This window comes from Sarcophilus harrisii, chromosome 2 (assembly GCF_902635505.1).
Source record: "Sarcophilus harrisii chromosome 2, mSarHar1.11, whole genome shotgun sequence".
Lineage (NCBI taxonomy): Eukaryota > Metazoa > Chordata > Mammalia > Dasyuromorphia > Dasyuridae > Sarcophilus > Sarcophilus harrisii.
Window position 1 is genome coordinate 480,299,658 of NC_045427.1, and position 26,238 is coordinate 480,325,895.

Sequence of the window (26,238 nt, forward strand, 5' to 3'; positions counted from 1 at the left end):
AAGAAAAGTCTTGTTAACAAATATGCAAACTCAAGCAAAACCAATTCTTACATTGGTTACGTCCAAAAAATTTATGTCTCCGTCTGTATCCTGAATGTATCACTGCTGTCGGGAGGTAAGTTCCATATTTTATCATCTGCTCACATTCTTTCTCTCTGCTAAATCAAAGATTAGGAACACTCCCTCCCAGACTCCATAGGGAAAAGTACCTCATTGCCAGATAGAACAGTCATTCCAAACTGCTAGTCCCAAATGTCTTTTCTGCAATATCACATTTGGCTCTTAAAAGGTACCATAGCAGTCTCTGTGGGAGTTTAGCAAAACACGTGCTAACAATACTTTAAAATGAATTTCTATGTACAATATGCCCAGTTTAGTTAATCCCTTTCTTTATTCATGCATCACTGTATTTATATAAATATACAGTGTGAATGCTGTTTCTGATTCTGCCTTTTCATTTCATATGACTTTGTGTAGGTCTTTCCAGATTTCTTTCTATTCCTCATGTTTATCAGTTATAATGGAACTCTGGCAGATAGAGCTGAAAATCAGGAAGGCCTGGCTAGGAATCGCCTAATCTTTCTGTACACTCCAGACCAAAGGTGGCAAAAACAAGACCCATGGACCATGTGACTTACAGCCCTCCTGAACTAGATTACAATGTAATTGGGAACTATCTTACAAAATAAGTGAAAATACAATAAAACACAGCTAACAACATTTTAAAACTAAGTCAATATAGGCCCTCGGGGATCCTTACTGTAGGTTAGTGGCCCAATTCCCTTAATTTGCTGGAAAGTGAGACTGGGCAAGTTCAAGGGTCTGTGGTGATGGTAGGACTTTTAACTCTCCAAGGGCTTTGCTATGGGATAATGAATAGAAATGGGGGAGGGTAGCACTATTTTTTTTGGGGGGGGGGGGTCAGGGCTCCTGTTGCTGCTCCTGCAACCTGAATTCTCCCTATGCTGAGAGCTGGGACTGGTTTTATCATAACTGAAATCTTATACAACAAGGACTAGCAATCTCAACTAAATATTTATTTATATTAATGACTTTATTTGAAATCTGTTCATCACGTACTGTACTTTGGCAGAACTTCCTGTATGCAGTAGAATATGGGAAGTAGTACGGCATAGGGTCTCTGTCTTTCTTCCCCACTTTGGGAATAGGGGAATGCTTTCTCTTACATAAAATCATAATAAAGAGCTGAAAGATACTTGAGCCCCTTCATTCCTACACCCTCATTTTAAAGATGGGAAAACCAAAGCCCCATTGCTTTATCCTTTCAGTGTGACATTCTTTCTCAAAAGGACATAGGATTTAGAGTCTGAAGCTACTTCTGCATGAGACCTTGAACATGTCATTTAACAGCTGCATATCTGTTTGCTTGTTAAATGGCAATGCCTGTTTTGCCAACCACACAGAGTTATAAAATTCAAATACTGAAAGCACTTTGTAATTGTTAAGTATTGTTATACATATTTTGCTATGCTCAAACACCAGAATGTCAAGTGACCAGGATCCCCCCCCTCCCAATTAAGCCCCTCTTAAAAACAATGGGATGTAATTGACTTTTTTTTTGTAGATCCTGGGCATTGAATACATTTGTTCAGGTTTAATTCCCTTTAGGTTTGACTTCTAGCAAAACTGTAATGCCCCTGAAGCTTGTCTCCTCTAGTCCAAGGCCCTCCCTGACTCCCAGGCCCTGTTCTGGATCCTGATCCCATTGGGCCAGCTGGAACAACATCCTAAAAAAGGATTCTTGAAGCCCTACAACTTTTAGGAGCTGCAGTAATGCACACAGGCAGGAGAATTTCAGGTACTGAGCAGGGTGATAGGAAAATGAGTTTTTTAGTTCCTTTCAAATCCTAACTTGTTTCCTTGATGGGTTTCGCTATGGGGATGAGGGGAGAAGGAAGGGTTTTCTAGTTCTTCATTCCAATACTTGATTCCTGAAACTCCCCTCTCCTTCCCACCTAGAATCCCTTAGAGCCTTTTTTTCAATGCTTTAAATATGAAATTGAAAAGGCTGACCCACCCAAAAGCCACTGTGTGGCTGTCACACTATTGCATTTGTGCACAAGAAATGGTAGATATTGAAGGCATTAAAAACCCCAAGGGAAAGACCCCTTTACCTTCCCACCCACCATTAGATTATAAGATTTGTGCAAGGTTTTAGACAAGAACCACATATGATACTAAGAATCATATATGGATTGCAATCTGCACTGATAAAAAGGGAGTGCCCGTGGCAAGATTATGGATCCATAGACATAAATCAATTTCCTTAGAAAAGGGCAAGGATGCCCCCCTCCCTCCCTACAGTGACAAGCAAAGGACTGGGTGTTCATAAATATTCAATGAATTTAGTCCAAAAGGTTGGCCCAAAGGAGAGAGGTACCCAGTGTACTCTTCAAGGTAAGGCTAAAATAATACCTAGGCATGAGTGGAGTTTGTCATGAGGCCAGAGACTTCCAAGTGCTTTATTAAACAGTGAACACTGTCCTGCCCTTCAGAAGGTGATATGGAAAAAATATTGACCACTTCATTTTTTTTTTTTTCCCAGTGGAAGTTGCTTGTGTTTGCATTTGTAAAGAATACGAGGCTGGGATCCAGAGAACCTGGGTCCTCATTGAAGCCTTGTTGTGTGACTTTTTTGAGGTATTTTACTTCTCTTGAGGGACAGTTTGCCATCTGATTGGCCTTAATCTTAAGGTTTGTTGAACTGATGCCTCCCCACTGCTTCCATGGTAGATGGGGTTGTTGGAGAATTGGATGAAGCGGAAGTACTTTGTTCCATGTTCCCTTCAACTAGGTCAGGCTTCTTGGAGGAAAGTTCTACAACTGAAGTGCAATCTTCCTTTTTCCTTTTGTCTTCTTTATGGCCTACACTATGAAGATGATGCTGGAACATGGATGGGACAGGGTAGGGGCCATTCTTGTAGCTGGTCCTTGTACCCCATGTAGTTTTCCAACAGATTTTCCCTTTATTAATAATTCCCACGTTATTACTATACAATCATTCACAATCGTTCAGGAATCATAATTACAGAGCCAAGGGGCCCAGGGCATTAGCTACATCACCAAAGATAGTATTTGAGCCATGACATGAACAATCAAATTCATGCAAACCTGGGATGAGTGAGAGGAAGGTTGACTGACCCCTCTCCTCTACTCTGTCCTCCTACTGGGGCTCCAATAAGGCTCAAATCTGGCTAGTTCTCCAAAAGTCTATCTTCCCCTGACTACCCTCTATAAATCAGGGATTTGGGGAAGGGGGAGGGGCCAAGCTCAAGAAAAAAATAGACTATTTCCTTCTTTACACCATGAAGGCAAGGGAATTCCTTGTAAACAGTGCAGGTACACTAGATTACAGGAGCATTATCCTTCATAAGTGTCCTTAGCTCACTCTTCCCCAAGACAGAAGATTTGGAGTTGAAGCTCACTGCCCCTTTCAGATGCAGCCCCAGACTTGGCCTAATAACTCAAGAATTCCTGTTCCAGATGGCACCGGGGGCTTCTTCCACCAGGGGCTAGGCACTAGGGAGAATGGGGAACTCCTATGACAACAGGGTACGTGATTTTACTTAAGGCACTTGACTTCTGAAATCCAAACCTAACCATGGTCCCAGTAGAGTGGGGTGATGAGATAGCTCATACCTCTTCCCCACAACTACAGCAGCTAAGGAAGCTGGATGATGAAGATCAGACTGGATCTGCTGCTGGTCCTGAGTTAGGGCTGCGGGGAGAGGGATCCCTCTTGTACTGGGCCCAAATGAAGTTGTATCAAGATGGAAGGAAGAGCTGGGTGGGGTGGAAAGTAAGCCTGTATCCCAGGAGAGTAATGGAAATGAGGTTTCAGGAAGAGTCAGAAAGTAGAAGAGATTAGGTCTGATGTCCTGGGCAGTGGCAGAATCAGCTGGCGACGGCGGCGTATGCAGGCCCAGGCTGACGGCCTGGATTTGCTTTGCTGGAAGTCCTTTTCCTCCTGAGGCCCCAGCCAGTTCCGAGGCCCGTGGCAAGATGGACCCCTGTCTACCTACTCCTGTCATTCCCCAGAGTCTCTTCTTTTGAGCTGGCAGGCTCAGAGTTTGGCTCGCGGATGCTCCTGCAGCAGGGTGCGCATGTCCAGCAGGGCCTTCTCCAGGTAGTGAGCCAGACGGGCAGCGTTGGTCTCGGCACAGCTGTTGTAGGCGGAAACCACAAAGTTGATGTGCTCAGCCATGGGGTTGTAGCAGACTCCGTAACCATCAGGGACCACCGGCCCAAAGCACATGACACAGTCAGTTTTGGCAGGGACCTGGAGAGACAGACACAGAGGCCTAAAGAGGGAGCAGGCAAGTAGGTGCTGCAAGCCCTTATCTTCCTCTCTGACCCAGTTCTTTTCCCAAGTGCCCTGGGCTGGGGCTCACACCTACGCATTCCGGGAGCAGGGTTTGGGAGGGGAGGGTCCAGTAGCCTCACCTGGCTGGTAGAAAGGTTAAAGTGCATTGCAATGGCATAGGATGTGTCCATGAAGATCTCTGGGATGCTCACTAGATCCTCGATGGCCTGAAGTTTTAGGCCCAGTAGGTGACGGTCAATGGCTTCCCCTCGGATAGCCTAGGAGAGACGGGGCAAGGGAAGAGAGATCCAGGAAGTCGGGGGGACAAGATTACCCATTGGTTTTTGGTGCATATAGGGCTGGCCTTATTTATTTGTGCAAGAGAGTTGTGATAAAGGAGTGGATAGGAGCCTGAAGAGAGGTTGATTACCAACAGTCCCCAAAGTTATGGAAGCATGAACAAAGGAAGTAACCTCAGAGATTCTATAATCCAACCTTTCTCTTTTATAGATAGATAAGGAAACAGACTCAGAAATGATTTGTTCAATGTCTCTTGACGCCTGATTCAGGCTGCAAATTTCTAGAGATCTTCCCTCCTAGTTCTCTACATCCACTGTCCTCAGAGCATAGTACAAGGCTTTGGACATAACAGATACCCTCCAAAAGTCCATGGAATTTGTCAGTGGAGGTTAGCAATAAGGACACGACAAAGGGTGGAGAGGGACAAGCTCTGGCCTTGTATGCACTAACTGAAGCCCTTCTTTCTCTATCCCTCTTTCCCAAGGACCAGCCCAAGAGGAGAGGGGTGAGCCCCAAAGCCTACTCACCTTGTCAGTGTAGGATCTGTGTGTCAACACGGCCTTCCTCAGCAGTTCCACCTTCATTTGCTCCTGTAGAAAACAAGTGGTTCAGAGAGGGCTGGGGCCCTGGGATAGAACACTAGTCTATCTCTGGACTTGGGGGATTCCAAGTGGGTATAGAGAAATTCAACAAACTCTTGGATTATAAGGGGCTCCAGCATGAGGATTCTGACCCAGGAATTGCTAGATTTTAGGGGCAAACCACCCCCTCTCACTCCCATCTGGCCCTGACTCACTGTCGAGTTAGAGTCGTCCATGGCTTTGACAAAGCGGAAGGAATCAATAGAGTTGGAACGGATGGTGTCAGTGCGGCCCAAGTGAAACATTCGGAGAGAGGCGCTCTCATAGGTGGAACAGGTATGGCCATAGATTCTGATACAGAAGGCAGAAGGAAAGAACTAGTCTTGTGTTCTCTAACCTAACAGCACTTCGAGGTCTCTTCTCAGATGTACATTCAATCCCTGTGGAACCTCAACACTGCACTGCAGCCTCCTTCCATCTCCTTTGGATGGGGGTGAGTCTAACCTGTAATAGGCCAGCTGTAGGGCCATCTGGATGAAACCATCCGGGCTCATCTTCTCTGACTTGGGGAAATTCTTCCCAAAATGATGGAACACGAGCACTGTAAGGTCCAGGTCCTGCACCATGCTGCAGAAAGAGGAAGGAGTAGCAGGTGAAGGGGATTTGGGGGAGGGAAGGACAGGATGGGGTTCTAGTAAGGAGAGCTAGAAGGGAAGAGAGGTGGCAAGGGTATATCTGTCCAAGGGAAAAGGAGGATTCTTGGGACCTAGAGTCCTCCTTATCCCATGGAGGGAACAGGTGAGCGGGATACTAAGTGATGCTTGCCCCTTCAGTTCCCCAGAGCTCAGAGGGCTCACTTTGAGGAACTCACATGTTGAGGTTCTGCTTGGCCTTCTCAATGTCGCTCTTAATCTCAGGGCTGATGTTGAAGCGCAGCTTCTTGGGCATGGGTAGTGGGATCATGGGTGACCTCACAAGCTCTGGTTTCTTCCTGCATAGAAGAGTGGGACCTTAGTCTCTACCTAAATCCCAAAGGTGGGGAGAGAAGGTGAATATGGGAAAGGTCCTATCCCAAAGTGGAAAGCAGCCGTACAAGCTGAGTCACCTTTACTTTATGGGGGGATGGGAAAGAGGAAAGAGATCTAGGATTCTATATCCCTAGGGGTCGAGGGAAGCCCCTTCAGCTGGAAGGCTGAAAACAGAATGACTTTAATGTTTATGGGGCAAAAATTTTCTTGGAGAAAAATGTTCTTCCTCTCCCTTCTTAGATCACAAGCAGGGATCTTGTAAATGTGTGCCACTGGTCACAAGGGGAGCTGGTATGACTCAGCAACAGCCAGCTCCACTTTGGGAAGGACGGCTGTTCCACTTCTTAAGCCAATGGAAGGAAGGACTCCTCACGAGAACTCCACGATGTGGTCTAGGAGCGCCACGATGGGGGGTCCCTCTGCAGCAGCATGCTCATACACGAGGCCACAGGAGCCATCTTCTGCCACTATGAACTGGAGCACAAGAGGGAGGCCTGTTAGCTCAGGGCCTCAGAGGGCCTTTCTCCTCCACCTCTCAGGGGGTTTCAAGGCTCTCTCCCAATCTGGCTGTTTCCCTCCACCCCCTTCTGATCCTGGCCAGAGGCAGGAGGTCTCCGTCTAAATCCAGAACACGCTACTGAGCTCTGGGATCCTGGCAAACAGCCTCAGCCCCCTTCCTGCAGAAGAGGCTAACAGTCCTTAACACTGCCTGCCAAACCAGACTGTTACTAGCCATGCAGCTAAGCCCGCACAGAGAGGTGGAGGGGGCAGGGAGGAACAAGGCTGGCTGAGGGGAGGAAGACGAGGGGCCTTCAGCAGTGTACTGTGGGGAGAGCCTCAGCTCCAGCTCCCTGAAACTCTTGTGCCTCTTAATGACAGGCCAATTGGTCAATAATTACAGCAGCAATGCCAACATCCCTGGAGCTCAAAGGACTTTATGAGCTGCCATGTCTGCAGAGAAAACAGAGTGCTAACAGCCTCGGGCGGGGGCTGGACACCGACAGAGAAACCTGTCGGAGGAATAGCAGAGACCTACGAATCCCCCAGAACAGAGGAGGGCCATCAGCAGGAATGGTCCAGGTTAGGGCACAGCCTTTAACGGAAAAAACCCTGGAACAGGAATCAAAACTTCTAGGCTTCACTCTCAGTTTGCAACAAATTCTCTGGCACTCCGGACCACTCTCTCCTCTCTGCCCCACAGTCTCTACCTGCAGGGTTTTGTCGAACCAGCGGTTCCCGCTGTTCTGCTTGCTGCCTCCGCCGTGCAGCATCTGGCCAGCCACCCGGCTCTTGTAGATGTCGTCTGAGACCCGCGGCATGGGCGCGTCCAGGCAAACGGTGAAGATGCTCTTCTGTATCGAGCGCACAGAAGCCTTGTTTGTTTTGTCTGCATTGAGGATGGAGGAGCAGGGGCGGACAGAAAGAGAAGGGGGAGGAGGGAATGAATCCACCAGCAGACTACTGCATTTCTCTGTCCCCAGGCCTGTCAGGCTCTGTGGACACAGAGGCATGAAACACGCTCCCCGCCCTCAAGTCTCCTGGGAAGGCAGTACACAAGAAGCCACAAGGCTGGGCAGGAGGTCAGAGGAGAGAGAGGTCACCGTGGACAGGGCTGGCCGGGCTAGGGCTTAATTAAGATGATCCAGATTGGGACAGCGGAAGAGGACAGGAGCGAGTGAGCGGCAGACCCAGTGCTGGAAGGGACGCTGCAGCCCCAGCTTTACAGATGAGCAAACTGAAGCTCAGGGAGATTGCCCAAGATACTGTAGACAATAGTGGTTTGACTGGGATTCCATCCGATCTCCTGAATCTTTGCACAGTACCATGCTGTGGTAACAGGGTGCAACAGATTATCCTGTTCTTTGGGAAGGAAGCCTGTATCTCAGATGGGCCACAACCAGGGCACCTTCCCACCTCACCTAACCCTGTTACTTCTCAGCACATCCAGAAGCCCAGAGTCTGGGTCTGGACAGGTCTGCTCTCCCTCCCTTCTTCCTGGCCTGCCTGACTCCTGCCCTTCTTTGGGGACTCAGGGTTTGGGGGACAGAGTAGTCCTTTTATCCAGACCTTTGATGAGGTTAGTGTAAGCTTTGGCCCAGGTGTTTCGGTGATTGGTGGTGAGAATGCCAATGGGCTCCTTATTGGTCTGCAGGGACGAGTTCCAGATCTTCTCCAGTTGAATGAAGATCTGGTCTGAGGTTAAGGGTGTCCCATCACTGTGGTACACGTCCAACTCAAAAAACTGAAACAAACAGAAGTGTGAAGGATGGTACAATGAATAAGTGGAAGGGAAGGATGAACTTATTATTATATATTATTATTAAATGATTAGCCTTTTGGAACTGCCAGCGGAAGACAACCTCCTGAGGGCAGGGAGACACAGTCTCTTCTGAAAGAGCACTCTGGCCAGGAGGAACAAAGACAGGTTTTCTGCACATTGTTCTAGAAACCAGATAGCTACGGTTGTTCAATGACTCAGAGAGAGGAGAGGAGCAGGTAGCACAGCTGAAATCCTCAGAGAGGCCTCTCACCTCCCTTAGGCTGTGAGCTGTACCTCTGTGCCAGTTCCTAAGCTTAACATTCATTTTAAACCAAATTTTCCTCACATGATGCTGCTGGGGACCTACTTTGCTATATGTTCTTGGGAGTCACTTATGCTAAGATGAACTTGGTCATAGGTAGTTTTCCACCCGGATCTCCTCTGAAGAGGAGCAGTCCCAGAATTAAGAGGCAGGATAAATTGTACTACTCTCCCTGCCTCTTGCTGCTGTCTGAGAGAAAAGAATGGGACAGCTTTTCTGCATAGGATGGGAGAATCCTTTATGATTCTAGGCCCTGAGGCAGCTTCTGGGGACTAGAGAGGAAAAAATTGGGATCTGAGTTCTCCAAGAATTGATAAAGAGTAACAAGCAAGTGCTGATGATTTCCCTCCCTTCCTCCCAGCTCACCCCATCCACTGCCTTAGCTCAAACCTGGAAATTGTGCACAACGGTGATATGCATAGGGGGCTTAGTTGTCTTGCTGAAGTTAATGACCGAGTCCTGCTTGGGGCCTGGGATTCGGCAGGAAGAGAGGATCTGGTAGTACTGGTTCATACACAGTGGCTTTCCTCCAAGATATTCCACTGGCAGAGTCTCACTGGAAAGGGGAAGGTAGGAATGGAGAGGGGTCCAGGGGATGGGTTATTGGGAGTAGTAGGGAGATGTGCTCATGCTAATACCTCCTCCTAAAGACCTAGATGAATCCCTGCCATTTTCACCCATATCGCTGACATTTCCTTTCACTGCTGAGTCCCAGATCCTTGGTGGGGGTTTATATAACAATGCTCTAAGCTTCATTGTTTTAAAATTCTATGAAATCATTTCACTTCCCAAGAAAACCCAGAGTAGGAGACAACCCAGCTTACTCTGGTTGGTTGGCAAACCCAGTTGTTCTGATTCCCAGTAACGAGATCCCACTCCTCCCAACTCAAGAAGGGGCCAGAAAACAGGAAGTGAAACTGAGCAACGCTGAGAGAGCTCCACCACCTCCAGCCCAGGGTGGGGGGCGGAGAGTGCTTGGTGGCAGAGGGCCCAAGCAGAGGTGGCAGTAACAACAGGTTGAACTATAATTAGGCTGGGCCTCTCAGACGTGGGGTTCCTGCATTGGCAGAAGACAGTGAGCTTCGTCTGCCCCCTAACTTACTACCAAATCGCTGGGAGGGCAAAAGGAAGTGCCTGTGAGGTCAAAGGCTTTAGGAAGGGGAGAGGAGAAAGAGATCAAAGGGCAAAGATGGCAAAATGCATGCTCACTTGTCAATCATGGCCTTGAAATCCAGAGCTCCTTCTATGAGTTTGGCTGCAAACCTGCAGGGGCCAATTAGAGATCAAATTAGAAATAAAATTCTGACAACTAGTAATAACAGTAATATACGATCAGAGGGGAGGATCTCAGGCTTGGCCCCCTGCCTTACCACAAACTGACTAAGGAAGATGTATGTCTGGCAGGTGGGGAAATTTTTGGCAGGGGAGAAGCTGATTTGGCATAGAACAACTCATCCTAGCATGTTCTCAGTTCTACTACAAGGTAAGTGCTTAACTGAAGATGAGTCATTACCTCTTTTCTTGCCTCAGTTTTCCCATCTGTCAGATGAGGGGATTGGATTCGATGAAATCCAGAGTCCCTTCTAGCTCTGACTTTCTATAATGGCGTGAGTACTGACTACAGGGTGGAGAGGGAAAAATCCTGTAGCTCCACCTTCAAATGGATATAAAGAACATCCAAAACTCCTTGGCTAGTGGTGCTGGGCAGGAGAGGAATGTCTTGGAATTTCTCCTGACATATCAGAACCTTAAGAACTAGGTATAAGCACTTAAATCTTTAAATTGTAGCCATGGGCAATTTCTTTTCCTCAAATGGGAAAACCAGAAGGAAGCAGTTATGTTCAGTAACAATGACACATCCTGTTGCAAAGGGCTGAGCCAGGAGCGTAGGAAGTATCTCTTCCCCCCAAAGATGGGACCAGTTAGTGGTTTTCTTTCTGCACTCTGCCCCTATTTATTAAGAATCTATAACTGCAGCCAGCATCAGCCTCCTGTCTGGGCCCACCGTGAGGTGACACCTGTGCCTTTAAGGGTAAAGAGCAGTGGGGCTTGAGTGGTCAGGCCAGGCAAGGGATCCCTACTGAGTGGTATTTTTATCTAAAGCCAGACTAGAGTTGAGTGCTGGAGCAGGTGACAAGGGCTAAATATGGAAAAGGTAACCCTGTACAAAGGTCACCCAAGAGGCAAGAAACATGAGAGTTGGGTTTCAAAGCAGGGGGAGGAGGGTACAAGCAGTGACATGATAGGAGAGGCAGAGCAGACCTAGGCTAAACTCAGGGAAGCAAAACTCTGGTGCAGAGGAAGGCGTCCAAGAGCTGAGACTGCCTCCAAGCCCCATGGCAGTGTGTTGGTGTTTATGGATGGGAGAGGTAGGGTGCAGGGGGGCACATACGTAGTGGGGAGGGGCTCCCCATCAAGGTGGCTAAAGATCTAGGCAGGCACTAATTTCCCTCTCAGCTCCCCGCAATGCTCTTATAGCCCTCCCGGGCTTGTGTCCAACCCCTGAAGTACCCTTGCACTCACCGAAGCTGACCCTGGGAATCCACAAAGTCTTGTTTGGGGAGCACCAGGCCTGGGCTAGAGTGGATCACCACAGGTTGTCGGTACTGGAGGTAGGCAGTCTTTAGCCACCACTCAGATAGCTGCGGAAAGTAGCAGAAAAGTGGACACCTGTCATAGACCAGCTGGCTTAGACCTGGAGCCTCTCACAGTTAGCAGCTAAGGCTGAACTTTTATGCCATTCAGTCTGGAGACAGCTCACCCAAATCCCTTAGTTTAGTGAATTTTCCATTATCTACCTTCATTTATACAGACATCTTCCCCTACCTCAACCTATGACCATCATTTTTGCACCTGCTCTGACCAACATTAGCAAAAAACCACATTTTTCTCACCTCATTCATAAATCAGAGTCCTAGAATTGGAAGACATCCAGAAACGAAATGTTCCAGCCCCATAATTTTATTTTATTGTCCCCCCCCTTAATTTTAGAGACAGAGAAACTGAAATCCAGAGCAAAGAGATGACTTTTTAAATCTCACACAGTTGTACAATGCTAAAGTAGAACCAGGACATGGGTTTCCTGATCATTAGTGTGATTTTCATATACCCATGTGACTTAGTCTGGGGCTCTACTCGTAATGGACCATCAATAAACACGATCTGACTGACAGATCTCTTGGGTAAGAATCATTCTGGGGGAAGACTGCTTTACTAGAACAGACATTAGGGTGGGAATGGCATACGACCCATCTGTATCTCAGGTAAAGACTCTTCCTGACTCTGTGCCAGTTTCCCTTATAGTTTCTTCATTAGATAAGATCTCAGTATGTCTATCTGACTCTCAATTGAGAATCAACAATTGAGATTAAATGACTTACCCAGGTTCACACGGCTATTAAGTATATGAGGTCCTCCTAACTCCAGGGAGTTAGTAGTCTATATACTAGTAGCCCTGATAAGGTCTCTTTTAGTTTTAAAATCTATGAGATTATTAGCTCACCCTCTGTCTGCTTCCAGGATCCTCATAGTATCAAGACCATTTTGGAACACTGAATATGAATTAGCTAGAGCTAGGAGGAGGAGAACTTTCTTGCCACAGAAGGTACAAAACACATTGAATCTCAAAGTTTTGCTCATAGAGGTAATGTGAACTGAGCACTAGAGAAGGAATCAGGAGATATGAATTCTAATCTTAACTCTTCACTAACCCGCTGTGTGACAGACAATAGGCAAATTCATTCGTCTCTCCAGGACTTAGCTTTTTCATTTGTTCAATGAAGGGCTGGATTAAGTGATATTTGAGTCTTTTCCAGTTCTAGAAGTTCATTACTTGGTACCATGAGAACTACTACCCCCATCAGAAGAATTGTAAGGAGTTTCCTCTCTGGTGAAAGTGGGGGTCTGAGTTCAGAAGAGAGTTTAGAAGCAGAGAATCTTCCTATTTTGGGGCTTTCTGACTTTCTTGTAGAAGTTTCCAACCAACTCTCTGGTGGGTACAGGCTTGTGCAGGTGATGGCCTATCCCAGAGCTTTCCCCTATGTCAAGGTTAAATGGCAGAGTCAAAAGGAAGACAGAATAAATAGTAGGGGCTCCTAGTTGGATAGATGGGTGGGATTAAAGGTCTGAGACCATCAAAAATGTAACTTCTACTACTCCATCAGAGAAAAAAGGAGGAGGGAGTTAGATTGGGGTGGGGGTCAAGATGAAGCAGCCAACAGCCCTTTCCTAGCTCACATACCCAATTTTCTGTCTTTCTGGCTCTTCGTTCCAGGCTCTTCTGAAGGCGCTCTCCTACACCTCCTGAACCTCGAAACTCCTCCACCAGCTGCTTGGTGTTGTTCCATTCCTCCTCGCTCACAATGGGCTGCAGGATCTGAAGGTAATGGTCTAGCGTCTGCTGCAGGGGAGGCACCGGCAATCTTGGCAGGGAATTCTGGTGAGTCTGAAACCTGCCTGGCACCTTCCTCAAGGAGATTGGTTTGAGGAAGCCCAAGGGCTTGATCTGTAGGCAACAAAACATTCTTGTAGGTGCTAATGCCCCAAAGAACACCTTCGACATACAACTGAAGCAGGACACCCTCACTATCCAAAGGTGCTGGACAGGGCCCATCCAGCACATTTATGTCCCCATTTAAAGTGTACAAGAGGAAGCACCTGAACTGCCCCGCCCCATTCCCCAGGCCAAATAGGTGCTTCCACCTCAGAGGGGATGGAAGATGATGGCTGAGGATTCAAAGGGGAGGGGTAAAGGCTGGCCCCAAGTGTAGGAGGTGGGCTGAGCTAGTGCCATTGATCTTGGCATAGAGAAGGTACCATCTGGCTATGTATCTTGCTCACCTCTAGAAAAGGAAAGATGAGATGACTCTTCTTCCTCCCCACCCTACCTCCACCCATCCCTCAGGTTGAAAAAATATGACAAATAAGGCATCAAAAATCAGAGAAAGCCCAGGGGTAAGTGCTACCTATAGAATTAGGAACATTAGCCCCTTCCCCAGAATGCTCTCTCCTGTCTTCCTTGAAAGCTGAAAAGAACCTTTGTTGGGGAGTGGGGAAGAGAAAAAGCACAACGGGATATTCCCAAGTGAACATTTCTTGTACTTTGAGACAAGGAAACCCTGCAGGAGATGAAGGCCAAAAAAGGTAAAACAGAAAATAAGATTAGAGAGAAAGTGGGAAGAGGGGGAATAGGAAGGCAAGGGATGGGAAGAGATTTGGGGGAGAGATAAAGAATGTCACTGATAATGATAGCCTTATGGCGTACCTTCTCTCCCTGATGCTGCCTCTCAGCCATGGCCGGAGTGAGGCTCTGAGCTCAACCTGTTTGTCTGTATGCCTCAGGTTCAGGCTCTGAGCCTAACCTGTGCTAGCATGCCATCGGACGGACGGATGGACTGGACGGACGAGTGGGACCTAGTGAATGAGCAGCCACCAGCCTCCTGGGCTGGAAAGAGAAGGCAAGATCCAAGTTTAGGAGGGTCAGAGAATTAAGCTGGCTGGTTCTCTGGATGCTATTCTACCTTCCTTGGCTGTGGGGAGCTCTGAACCTGAAACAAGTGTTGGGGTGTAATGTACTTGTGAAGCAAGGTTGAGGGGAGTTCAGGAATGGGTGGGAGGGTGCCTGCCTGGAAAATGCCTTATTTCCTTTTTGAATTGGGCTGGCTGGACACTAAGCAGGTAGCCTGAGGCACCTGAAAAGCAATTAAAAGCTTATTTGTTTGATTTTATCTCAGTCTGCTGGAAGAGGGAAATTGCCTTTTGCTAAGAAACCACTTGGCATTGAGGGAGTATCTGCCACTCATCTGGGCCAGCATTTCAACGGGTATGGATACCTGGGATGTCCAAGTTATCTCTAGAATAGGGATGGAATCATTAAAGGAAAGGTCTTGGTCAGAGATCCTGGCTAATCTTCCTGTCACCAAAGCTATGCTTAACCCCTGGCTTCCTCTTGACTTCCTCAAGTGGCTTCTCCATAGTTTTTATGGTGTGTGTGTGCATGCATGTCTGATCCCCATATGTGAAATCCAGCCAGGGAGGTAAAAAGGGTGCACATTTGCCATGAAACTTTGCTTGATTCAAGAGACTTCTTGAGTAACATTGGTAAGTGTCTTTACTGTTCAGGTGACTCTTAACTTTCCTTCTTTATAAACCATGTAGACTATATAATCTCTAATTCCTCTTCCAGCTAGGACAGTTGATGACTTAAAGTCATACCTACTGAGATATTATGGGGATGATGCTTCAAGGTAGGGAGGAACAAGGGAGAAAAAGAGGATTCCATTCAATACAACAAACCTTTCTCAGGGGTTTGTCTTATGCAAGGCACAGTTTAATTGCTGAGAATTCAAAGATGAAATAAAACAGTACTTACCCTAAGGTGCTTACAATAAAATATGTATAAAAATAACCTTGAGCAAGAGAAAATATGGTAGAGGCCCAAAACGCTATGAAAAATTTAATGAGCTATTACTTTTTGGGGATGAAATAGGATCATGTGAGATGAGTTTAATGGAGGAGATATCACCTGAGTTTAACTTTAAAGAAGGAAGAAATTTCAATAGGTCGAGATGGGAACATGGAAGAAACCCATTTGAGGCCTAGGGGACAACAGAAATATGAGAAGGGAGGGAAGTGCGTAGTTTGTTTGTTTGGACATAATATAAAGAACTGTAAAATGTGATAAGATTGAAAAGGAAGATTGGAGTCAGATTGGGATGAGACTAGAAAACCAGGAAAAAGAGTCTATACTTAATTTGTTAGGAAATAGAGAATTACTCAAGTGGCTCTGAGAAGATGTATGACATGATTAAAGCAGTGCTGAAGGAGGATAACTGGTCAATGACATAAAAGGACAATTAAGTAGGAGGCTTTTAATTGTTCATTTGGGAGGTGATAAAGGTCTGCAATGAGGAGGAAGAGAGAATGGAAATCCAGAAGTAGGAGTTCTGTGTCGAAAGGTGATAATCTGTGGGAGGAAACCCTATTGCCAAAGGAGAAAGCATAGGAAGATTTAGAAGAGGAATAGGACAGGGCTTTGGAGTACATCCACATTTAAGGGTGGGAGGAAAATGAAGAGTCAGAGGAGAGAAAGAAGTGGTCACAGTAGGAAGGAGGGCCATCAGGGTGCGGACTCACAGAAGCCAAAGGGAGAAAATATTTGTAGAAGCAATACTGCAGAGGATGAAGACTATTGGATTTGGCAATTAGGAGGCCATTAACATGGGACTTTTGAAGCAGCTGTTTCTGTTCAGTAATAGAATGGCAGCTAGATTGCAAGATGTTGACGAATAAAGAAAGTGGAGGCTTTATCTGGCTCAGAGAGTCTTTGAGGTGCCCCTGTGGGTGCCTAAGCTTGGTCCTCAGGACTTGGTTATTCTGCTAAGAAGTTGGGAGGATGTCCTGCTCTCTGAGGAATGAGGCTGGGGCTCATTTTGGCTACTTTAACAGTCTTCTAATTGAGCCTCCAGCCTCTCCCTTCCCAATAAATCCTTCAAAGAGTTGACAATCTTCCTTATATCCTTCCATGGTTCCCTATTGCCTTTAGGACAAAATATGGACTTCCCTGTTTGAATAGCATATTGTCAGAGGATAGTCTTTTTTTGCCTTCCCAGCCTTATTTAGCATTATTCCCTTTTATCTAAACTATCAGCCAATCTTTCCTAATTTTGCTTTTCCTTCTTTCCTCTCTGTATATTTGCCATGCCTAGAACTATCTTTTCCTTCCAAGGTCCAGCTCAGATGCTATATCCTTTGTGAATTCTTCCCTATACCTCCAACTCAAAGTGATTTCTTCCTTTTCAAATTTCCACTAGTTGCATTTGTTTAAGTCCCTTCTTTACTCTTATCTTATTCTATTTTGTGTACCCTGCTGGACTGAAAATTAATTGAAGATAAAAGACTGTGCCTTTTGATCTTTGTTTTTTCTGACCTGTCACTGGGTAGATGTTTAATTAATTTAATAGAGGGGTGTCTATAAAGCATTGCATCACTTTCTGTAGCTGTCACTGACATTCCCAGGTATCTCCAATCCCTCCAGGCCAGATAGCATCATTTAACCAACTTTCTCAGAAGGAAGCAGCAGGAGACACAAATATAAAGTCTAAGAGATTACAAAGGCGTTATACAGGAAAAACATCTTTGCAGAAACATTTGAGACAGGATGACCATTCCCCAGGGACAATAGGGCAGAACCTGGTGATCTAGCATTTTTAGATTTAGCATTTGATGTTGAGGGGAAGAAGCAGCACCTTGAGTCTCTTGATGACTTGGCACCATGCTCAGCTCTCTTTCTTCTGAATTAATTGCAAAAGGATAACTCTGCTTAGATGGTGGAATTAAGGGTAAGTAGGTAAGAATATTTCTTAATTTAATTGACAAGTTTTGGGGTCTTTTAGGAGTTCTCTTTATCTGGAAAGGCAAACAATTTGGGAGATTATTAGAAAAACGAAAGTGGGCTATGCTAAGAACATCGAACTACTTTTAGTGAATCATGGGGTATTAGAGCTGGAGGAGACTTCAATTCAATTAAAGTTTACCAAGGACCTACTATGTGCAAGGCACTTTGTTAAATGCTGGGAGACAAAAAGAGGCAACAGAAGGTGGAAAGGTGGAAGCAAAATTTTAGTTGGGACTTAAATGAAGCCAGGGAGGTCAGTAGCATGAGGGGGGAGGGAGAGACTTACACCAGGCATGGGAAATATTAACTGTCTGCTATGTGCCAGGCACTTAGTTAAATGCTGGGGATGTCAAAAGAGGCAAAAAACAGGTCCTTGCCCTCGAGGAGCTTACAATCTAACGGAAGAGACAACATGCAAACAATTACGTGCAGCATAAATTATATACAGGATAAATAGAAAATAGTTGGGAGGGAGAGAACCTGGAATTAAGGGGGTTTGGGAAGGTGGAAGCCAGGGAGGTCAGTAGTGTGAGGAGGAAGGGAGTCTTAGAGCGGGCATGAGAAACAGCCAGAGTAACTGTTCAGAGCTGAGAGCCGGCCGGTCTTGTTGACCAAACATTGTTTCCAGGCCAGTGGAGAGTAGAAGACTAGAAAGGTAGGAAAGAGCAGGATGGGGTGTTAGAACTAGAGACCAAGTTGTGCTCCCACGTTTTCAGTTAGTGTCGAGCCCAATTTCGGCCCTGCACAGAGACCCTTCATAAAAGGGTGATTGATTCACCACGCTCGGCTGCTGGGCCTCAGTTTCCCCAGCTGTAAAACAAGGAGTTGAGCTAAGGATGCCAAAGGTCCCTTCCAGCTCTCAGAGCCTCCGTCTGTCTCTCTCAAGAAGGAGGGGTCATCCTTGACACAGCTGGCTTGTATAATCTTCCGGGACGGCCCGGTTGAATCATTCCGCTGGGGCCTCCGCATCAGTTCCAATTTCACTTGCGGCGCTGCAGCCAGATGGGTCATGCAGGCAGTAAGCCTCAGTCCCCAAAGCCTCCGGCCGCCTTCAGGACGCGGGGGTCGCTAGTCCCCGTCTCCCAAAGCCTCCCCCAGGCCCTCTCCAGCGCAGCGGGCAACCGCGAGCCGCTAGTGGCGCGCAGCAGCTCCCGGGGACCCCGGGCAGGAACTTCCCAAGATCCCGGCCCCCCGCCCCGGGTCGCCCCCCTCGGTTGCCCCTTCCCCGCGGCTCCCCCGGTTCTGGCCCCTTCCTCCGGCCCCCGCCCCGGGCCCCAGAAGGCACGCACTCACCATGGTTCTCGCCGCAAAGGCCAGCATCTTGGTGACCCGCGGGCTGCCCGCTCCACCCACCTCGCACCGGCCAAAGTACGCGATACTCCAATAGATTTCGCAGCTTCTTTCCTCCTCTGCACGCAATCCTAGCTTCGGCCACCCAGGCCAAGGACAGAGGGCTGCAGGTCGTAGGGCCGCTCCCGCCCCGGCACCGCGGCCTCGGCCGCCCCGTCGCCCCAGACCGGGAAGGCGTCCCCCCCGCCTCCCCCCGCCCGCTCCTGCAGCCCGGGGAGGAGGAGGAGGAGGAGGAGGAGGAGGAGGAGGAGGAGGGACGGGGGCGGGGCGTCGAAACAGCAGTGGCCAGGGCAGCTGGAGTATCTGGCCCAGGGCCTAGGGGTGGAGCCATGGCCAGGGGGTGGGCCCAGATCCCAACGAGGGGCGGGGCCGAGGCTATGAGCCCGGAGCCCGGAGCCCCGGGAGCCCGGAGCCCCGGCGTCAGTGCTCTTCGGACCGCCTTTCCTACCTGTGTTCCTTCCGTCATTGTCGTTCCCCATTTTTATCTCTACAAGTTCACCCCTCAACTTAGGTAGAAAGAATTAGTCATTTTTTCGTGGGGATGATTTCCTTGGTACATGATGGGGGAAAACTCGCTCCTGCCCCACACAAAGATGGCAGTGCAGGCCCTTCTCGGAGAGATGTGAATGCCCCGCACCAACATGGCTACCTCCCTTAATAAATATGGCTTCCGTGAGCCCGCCCATTGGTGGAGGCACTTCCCAAGCGCTCCGCATCAACATGGCGGGCGTCTCAGGCCGGGTGACGCTCGGTCGCGGTTTTCGGTTATAGCGGGCGGGTGCCGGTTCCTTTTCAGTAAATTCTTCCCTTTCCGCCAGGGTGGAGCCAACAGGGGAGGCAAAGGGGAAAGGTGAGAGGTGACATCGGCGGGCCAGTGGACAGACCAGCTCAGGGAAGAAGATGGCAGAGAGCGGTCGGCAGCCGCCTTCAGGTAGGGCTTGGGCCTGGCCGGGCATTCGGGGCGGTGAGGAGCCCCGGGAGTAGGCTGGGGGTCAGCCCTTCGATGAGGGGGAGAAACCGAGGGCCATGCCAGCCTGAGGGGATGGGAGCCAAAGGGAGCACCGAGTGACTGAAGAAATAGCGAGGCAGAAAGAATTCTGACTGAGGGGAAAGGGGGCAGAAGAGGCCCAGGCACCGAGGAGATGGGGGGAGGAAAGGGGCCCAGGGCCTGAAGGAATAGAGGAGGCCCAGAGACTGAGGGGAAAGGGGGCAGAAGAGGCCCAGGGACCGAGGAGATGGGGGGAGGAAAGGGGCCCAGGGCCTGAAGGAATAGAGGAGGTCCAGAGACTGAGGGGAAAGGGGGCAGAAGAGGCCCAGGGACTCAGGGAATGGAGGAGGCCCAGGGACCGAGGGAATGAGGGGGGCAGAGAGTTCCAGGACTGAGGGAATGGAGAAGGCCCAAAGGCTGAGGGGGATGGGGCGACAGGAGGCCCAGGGACTGAGGGGATGGGGAGGCTGCCTAAGGACTGTGAGGGAATGGGGGGGGGGGGCGCGGCGGTAAGAGGAGGTCCAGGGACTGAGGGGATTGGAGGACAGAAAGGCCCAAGTACTGAAGGGATTGAGGAGCTCAAGGACTGGAAATGGGGGTGGGGCAGGAGGAGACTTAGGGACTAAGGGGATGGGAGACAGGAGGCCCAAGGATTGAGGAGATGGAGGAGGCCCAGGGACTGAGGGGATGAGGGGCAGGTGGTTCCAGGCAGGATTACAGGTTGGAGGAGAAGGCTAAATTAGGACCTAGATTGAGGATCTGAGTTCCAATCCTGATTCTACTACTTATATGATTGACAAAATTGCTTAGCTTCTTTGAACTTGTTTTCTTATCTGTAAAATGGAATTGGGCCACCTTTTAAGTTTCCAGCTTGAAATCCTGTGACTTTGTGAGATGAGGGGAAGATTTGTTTACTTGGAAGGCCAAATAGAAAGGATCTGGGGATTTAGAAGAGAATAATGAGGGATGAAGCTATCTGAGGAGGTAAAAGAGGAATTTGGTGACTTTGAAGAAGATGGGGTGTTAAAGGGGGAAGAGTTGAGTGACAGGAAGAAAATGATCTAAGAGCCTAGCTTCTTAAACTATGGGTTTGAGACTCCATTTCATTACTGAATGTGGCATGATTTGTTATCAGTAAATTTTTGATTTGGATATCTATTTTATATATCTAGGATCATGTAAAAATTTCTCAGATAAAAGACAGTCTCAAGTAGAAAAAGTTAAGATGCCCTAGAGAAAGACATTTTAGAGTGGGTTTATAGAATTTGAAGATTTGGTTAGCTGGAGGAAGAAGGCTGGATAGAAGGGAGGAAATAATGAATTTTGTTCAGAGAATTGACTGGAGGAAACTAGTTATATTAATGATGAAAAGTTATGAGGAGAGAAGAATTACAAAATTTTAAAGCTCAAAGGAATTTTAGAGTATCTCCTAAGTCTTATCCTTTATTTAATAGAAGTATGATCCTGATATATAAAGTAGTTTTCCAAGCCCAAAATTAGTGATGTCTTCTGGACTTGCTAAGACCCAAGTTTTTCCTAACCCTGACATGTTGTGGAAAACTCTCCTACTTTTTGGCAGTTAGCCTGAGATTTTAATGGACAAGCTCATTATCCAGAAATGGAAGGTTTTCCAGGGTTGGGCATTTTGGGGCAGAGGAAGCAATAGGCCAGTCATCTAGAGTGGAATTTGGTTAGATCTGTGAAAGGGGCCACCTGATGTTGAACAAATAAATGTGAGAAATGATACTATGACATTTGTAAAAGCTACTTTGCTCTTTTTGCTGGAATTCAACCTGTCCCGCCCTAATGACTTGGGCCTTTTCCATGGCATGATACACTCTTGTAGTTTTAAAGCATTTGAGAGAAGCTTCCCATAATATTAAAACAACCCAATTTCAGATGGCTGATTATACAATAAGTTTGTAAGAAAAATCTTCTCATCCTCATCTTTGTTAACTACTTGAGGTAACGTAAGTGACACAATGCATAGTATCCTTTACTTGGAGTCAGTAAGACCCAAGTTCAAATTCTGGCCAGAATACCTAGGGACATCTCTGTATGTACTTCTATATGTAAAACACTTATAAAGTATTAAAATACTGTATAAATGTTAGCTCCTGATGCAATTAACTACTGCTATTAATACTCACCTTCCTTCCTTCCCCCCTTCCAGTTGCCACGTATTAATTAAACCATTATATCTATTCAACATTTGTGAAATTTTTTTTTTTGTTTATTCATACCACAAATACCCTAGTCTAGGTCCTTTCCATTTGCCTACCATGTTGCAATAACTTCCTAGTTAGTTTCTCTGTTATTTTCTTTCATACATTCTTTCAAAACAATATTCCTAAAGTGAACATCTGACTGTCACTTCTCTGTTGGTGAAGTTCAGTGGTTTCCTGTTGCCTTTAGGATACCATTTGGTCTTTTTTTTTTTTTTTTTTTTAATTAAAGCTTCTTATTTACAAAATGCATGGGTAATTTTTCAACATTGATCCTTGCAAAATCTTCTGTTCCAAATTTTCCCTCCTTCCCTCCACCCCCTTCCCTAGATGGCAGGTAATCCAATACATGTTAAATATGTTAAAAATATGTTAAATCAAATATATGTATACATATTTATACAGTTATCTTGATGCACGAGAAAAATCAGATCAAGAAGGAAAAAAAAATGAGAAAGAAAACAAAATGTAAGCAAATAACAACAGAAAGATTGAAAATGCTATGTTGTATTCCACACTTTGTTCCCACAGATCTCTCTTTGGGTGTAGATGGTTCTTTTCATCACTGAACAATTAGAACTGGTTTGAATCATCTCATTGTTGAGGAGAGCCATGTCCATCAGAATTGATCATTGTATAGTGTTCTTGTTGCTGTGTATAATATTATCTCCTGGTTCTGCTCATTTCACTTACATTAGTTCATGTAATTCTCTCCAGGTCTCTCTGAAATCATCCTGCTGGTTGTTTCTTACAGAACAATAATATTCCATAGCATTCATATACCATAACTTATTCAGCCATTCTCCAATTGATGAACATACACTCACTTTTCAGTTTCTAGCCACTACAAAAAGGGCTGCCACAAATGTTTTTGCACCTGTGGGTCCCTTTTCTTCCTTTTAGATCTCTTTGAGATATAAGCCCAGTAGTAACACTGCTGGATCAAAGGATATGTACAGTTTGATAACTTTTTGGGCATAGTTTCAAATTGCTCTCCAGAATGGTTGGATCTGTTCACAACTCCACCAACAATGCATCAGTGTCCCAGTTTATCCACATCCCCTCCAACACTCATTATCTTTTCCTGTCATCTTAGCCAATCTGAGAGATGTGTAGTGGTATCGCATAGTTGTTTTAATTTGTATTTCTCTGATCAGTAGTGATTTGGAGCACCTTTTCATATGGCTAGAAGTAGTTTCAATTTCTTCATCTGAAAATTGTGTGTTCATATCCTTGGACCATTTATCAATTGGAGAATATAAGAATGAATTCTTATAAATTTGAATCAATTCTCTCTATATTTTAGAAATGAGGCCTTTATCAGAACCCTTGAATATAAAATGTTTTCCCAGTTTATTGCTTCCCTTCTAATCTTATCTGCATTAGTTTGTTTGTACAAAACCTTTTTAACTTAATATAATCAAAATTATCTATTTTATGATCAATAATGAACTCTAGTTCTTCTTTGGTCACAAATTTCTCTCTCCTCCACAAATCTGAGAGGTAAACTATCCTATGTTCTTTCAATTTGTTTTATGTCATTCTTTATGTCTAGATCATGAACCCATTTTGACCTTATCTTGGTATACAATGTTAGGTGTTGTTTGGTCTTTAAAGCCCTTTTGATGACGATTACACATTACTCCTTATCAGGTATTCAGTGCTGTAGTTAAATTGGCATATCTGCTGTTTGATGTAATATTACATCATTATCTCTTAATTTTATGTCTTTGAACAGGCTGATTCCCATGCCTAAATTTTTTTTCTTCACCTCACATTTTGTAAATATTAGCTCCCTTCAAAGCTGAGTTCAAGTGCCCATTTTAAGAAGTTCTTGTTTCTCACAATTAGTGTATCTTTCCCAGAAGTTTGTATTTACTTTGTACACAGCTTGTAGTTACTCATTTGTGAATATTCTAATAGAATGTAAGTTTCTTCAAGATAGGGACTATTTTACTTTTGCATTTGTATCTTCAGTGTCTATAAGTATTGATTGATTCCTGGACCAGGTATGCTGAACTGGATTCAGTATGACATTTTTCATGTACTTGCATTTTTTTTATAGCTTTTTATTTACAAGATATATGCATAGATAATTTTTCAGCATTGACAGTTGCAAATCCTTTTGTTCCAACTTTTTCCCTCCTTCCTCTCACCCCTTTCCCCAGATGTCAGGTTGACCAATACATGTTAAATGTGTTAAAGTATAAGTTAAATACAATATATGTATACATGTCCAAACAGTTAATTTGCTGTATAAAAAGAGTCGGACTTTGAAATAGTGATGTACTTGCATTTTAATGCTCATTTTAAGGCCTGCTTTTTGTTATTGCATGTCCAGATGTCACTTTTGTATGTGTTATGATGATGCTTATCCCAGGGCTACCCAAGAATGACAAGCCCAGGTTGCTTTAGGAATTTCTCTTAATTAAGGGATCAGTGTCCCATTAAATACTATATTGAGTTTTATTTTGGAACTTGACTAGTACTTTACCATAGAAATGATGTTGTAAATGTTGATAGGTGTAATGTCCAGAACTGCTTTCTGGAAGATCTCTGACAGGCCTTGGTCTTTAGGTGGAGAAGTGATGAAGGCAGGAGAGCCACCACCAGGCTGGTCAAAGATAGAGTCTAGAATCTGAAGTCTGGAGTCTTTTCTGTGTCTGTGGCTGAGAGGCCTGTTCCCAGTCTTCCCAGCCCTTAAATACTTCAGTACAATTATATCACTACAGCAACTGAGCATGTGCAACCATTACATCATCATGTCACATTATATTTATGTTTAGAGAACCATTATCTCACATTGAGTAAGTGCTTAACTATAAGCACCCTGCTGTCCTTGATTCATATACCTTTTCAGAGTTCTGGCCCTCTACAGATAAGTTCTTAGACTTAACAGATATTAATTTATTTACTTCAGAGAGTAAAATTGTTGAAATTAATAGTTCATTGCTAATAACACTAGTTTAATTGTAGGTCTTGGGAGCAAGGGTCCATATTTCAGATAGCAGTGCCCATTGTAAAAAAAAAAAAGTATAGATCAAATGTGGCATTTTCTCATTTGCCATCATTAGGTCTTCAACCAATCAGTGCCTTTATACTCCCCCATCCCCAACTCAGGTTTGTCCTATCACCTTGAATGTTCTAAAACTACTAAATTGCCTACACTTCAAATAAAACTTTTCTTCAGTTTAATAGATCTCAATTTGTGTATTAGAAAAAAAAGAATTGAATTAGACTAATAAATGCCAATGTGACTGACTTTTTTTTCAGAGATGATTCCATTTTTCAAGGGAAAGCTTATTAACTCAGAGAGTTCTTTTAAGTGATAAAATTTCAGAAAGTAAAACAAAATGGAAGGGAATATCAGGATATGTGGAAGAAGGTATTTTTTGGCAAAGGATCACTAAAATAGACATATCAGTCCTACCTAGAAGCTTGTCCAGATTACCTCTCTTAAGCTATTTCTATTTTTTTATAGCTTCTTCCCATTCTTGACTTTTGAATCCATAGATTCTTTAGAAGCCACTTTGTTTCCCATGGTGGTTTATTTGCGATGGTTTACTGAGAGGAGCCAAAAGTAAGTGATGATCTTTTGTATGTGTCAGTCATAAATTGAACAATCTATATTGTATACTTTCTTGTGAAGAAATCCAAAGGGAAAACATCATTGGCTTATTTTTGATGAAGTTTTCCCCTTAGATTTGAGAATAGGTGTCCAGGTTCATATTTGGGGAGTTAAGATTAAGAAGTATCAAGACTAGAGAAAGAATCTGACTTGATTCAGAAGCTATTTTCTTTTTCTTTTTTTTCATTCAGACTCTTTGGAGGAGACTTCTCCTACTACTCATAACTTCATGATTCCAAAGAAGGAGATAAATACAGTTCCTGACATGGGCAAGTGGAAACGGTCTCAGGTACAAGTGGGCTGGGTTGGTGGGGGAAATATTTCATGTTTTGGAAGCTATGGTAGGGTCAGAACTGGAATGGTGCTGTGATTTTGTTCCAATAAATCATTCTTCTTTGTGACCAGGGGCTTCTGTGCAGTGAGGATTAGGGAATCCAGGTGCCAACCTTACTTGCCTGGAATTTGGACTATCTTAACATTAACTTCTTGTGACCCCATTTGAGATTTTCTTGGCAGAGATACTGGAGTGGTTCCCCATTTCCTTCTCCAGATGAAGAACTGAGGCAAACTCAGAGTTAAATGACTTGCCCAGAGTCATCCAGCTTGAAAGTATCTGGGGTGGAATCTGAACTTACAAAGTGAACATTCTGAATTCAGATGTGGTGCTTCTATCTTTTGAGCTACCTAGCTGCCCTAAACATTGGGAAACAAACCATTATTTTATCTTCTACAAGAAAAGTATTCAGATGCATAAATTTCTGTAGAAGATGTTTTGGGATTGGGACTTGGAAATCTGTCCTGGTTCTTGTAAGCCATTAATATACTTGCATTTTGCTT

General features: G+C 45.4%; 2 protein-coding genes across 9 annotated transcripts in view; one reads left to right on the forward strand and one right to left on the reverse strand.

The window, feature by feature from the left end:
- Positions 1-2,447: 2,447 nt before the first annotated feature.
- CRAT (carnitine O-acetyltransferase) lies at positions 2,448-19,193 on the reverse strand. 3 transcript variants are annotated; one of them, XM_031954785.1, is made up of 15 exons: positions 19,009-19,193; positions 18,504-18,631; positions 13,056-13,319; positions 11,339-11,457; positions 10,025-10,078; positions 9,206-9,371; positions 8,301-8,475; positions 7,442-7,620; positions 6,607-6,707; positions 6,077-6,196; positions 5,710-5,832; positions 5,421-5,556; positions 5,152-5,214; positions 4,465-4,602; positions 2,448-4,300 (listed from the first exon to the last, which is right to left on the reverse strand). In XM_031954785.1, the coding sequence occupies exons 1-15, from the start codon at positions 19,037-19,039 to the stop codon at positions 4,085-4,087; spliced, it is 2,013 nt and encodes a 670-aa protein (XP_031810645.1). In that variant the 5' UTR covers positions 19,040-19,193; the 3' UTR covers positions 2,448-4,084. The 3 variants fall into 3 exon arrangements, with proteins under 3 accessions (XP_031810645.1, XP_031810646.1, XP_031810647.1); XM_031954786.1 differs by having other exon boundaries at positions 18,504-18,635; positions 19,009-19,185; XM_031954787.1 differs by lacking the exon at positions 19,009-19,193 and adding an exon at positions 14,079-14,258 and having other exon boundaries at positions 18,504-18,753.
- PTPA (protein phosphatase 2 phosphatase activator) overlaps positions 18,982-26,238 on the forward strand; it is a 54,125-nt gene continuing 46,868 nt past the window's right edge. For 5 of the 6 annotated variants that reach the window (XM_031954788.1, XM_031954790.1, XM_003757394.4 and 2 more), the window contains exons 1-2: positions 19,250-19,491; positions 25,593-25,690. In XM_031954788.1, the coding sequence (XP_031810648.1) occupies positions 19,461-19,491; positions 25,593-25,690 (129 nt within the window). In that variant the 5' untranslated portion in view covers positions 19,250-19,460. Of the gene's footprint in view, positions 19,072-19,249; positions 19,492-25,592; positions 25,691-26,238 lie in introns of those variants that run through there. The other variant, XM_031954789.1, reaches the window with a different exon arrangement.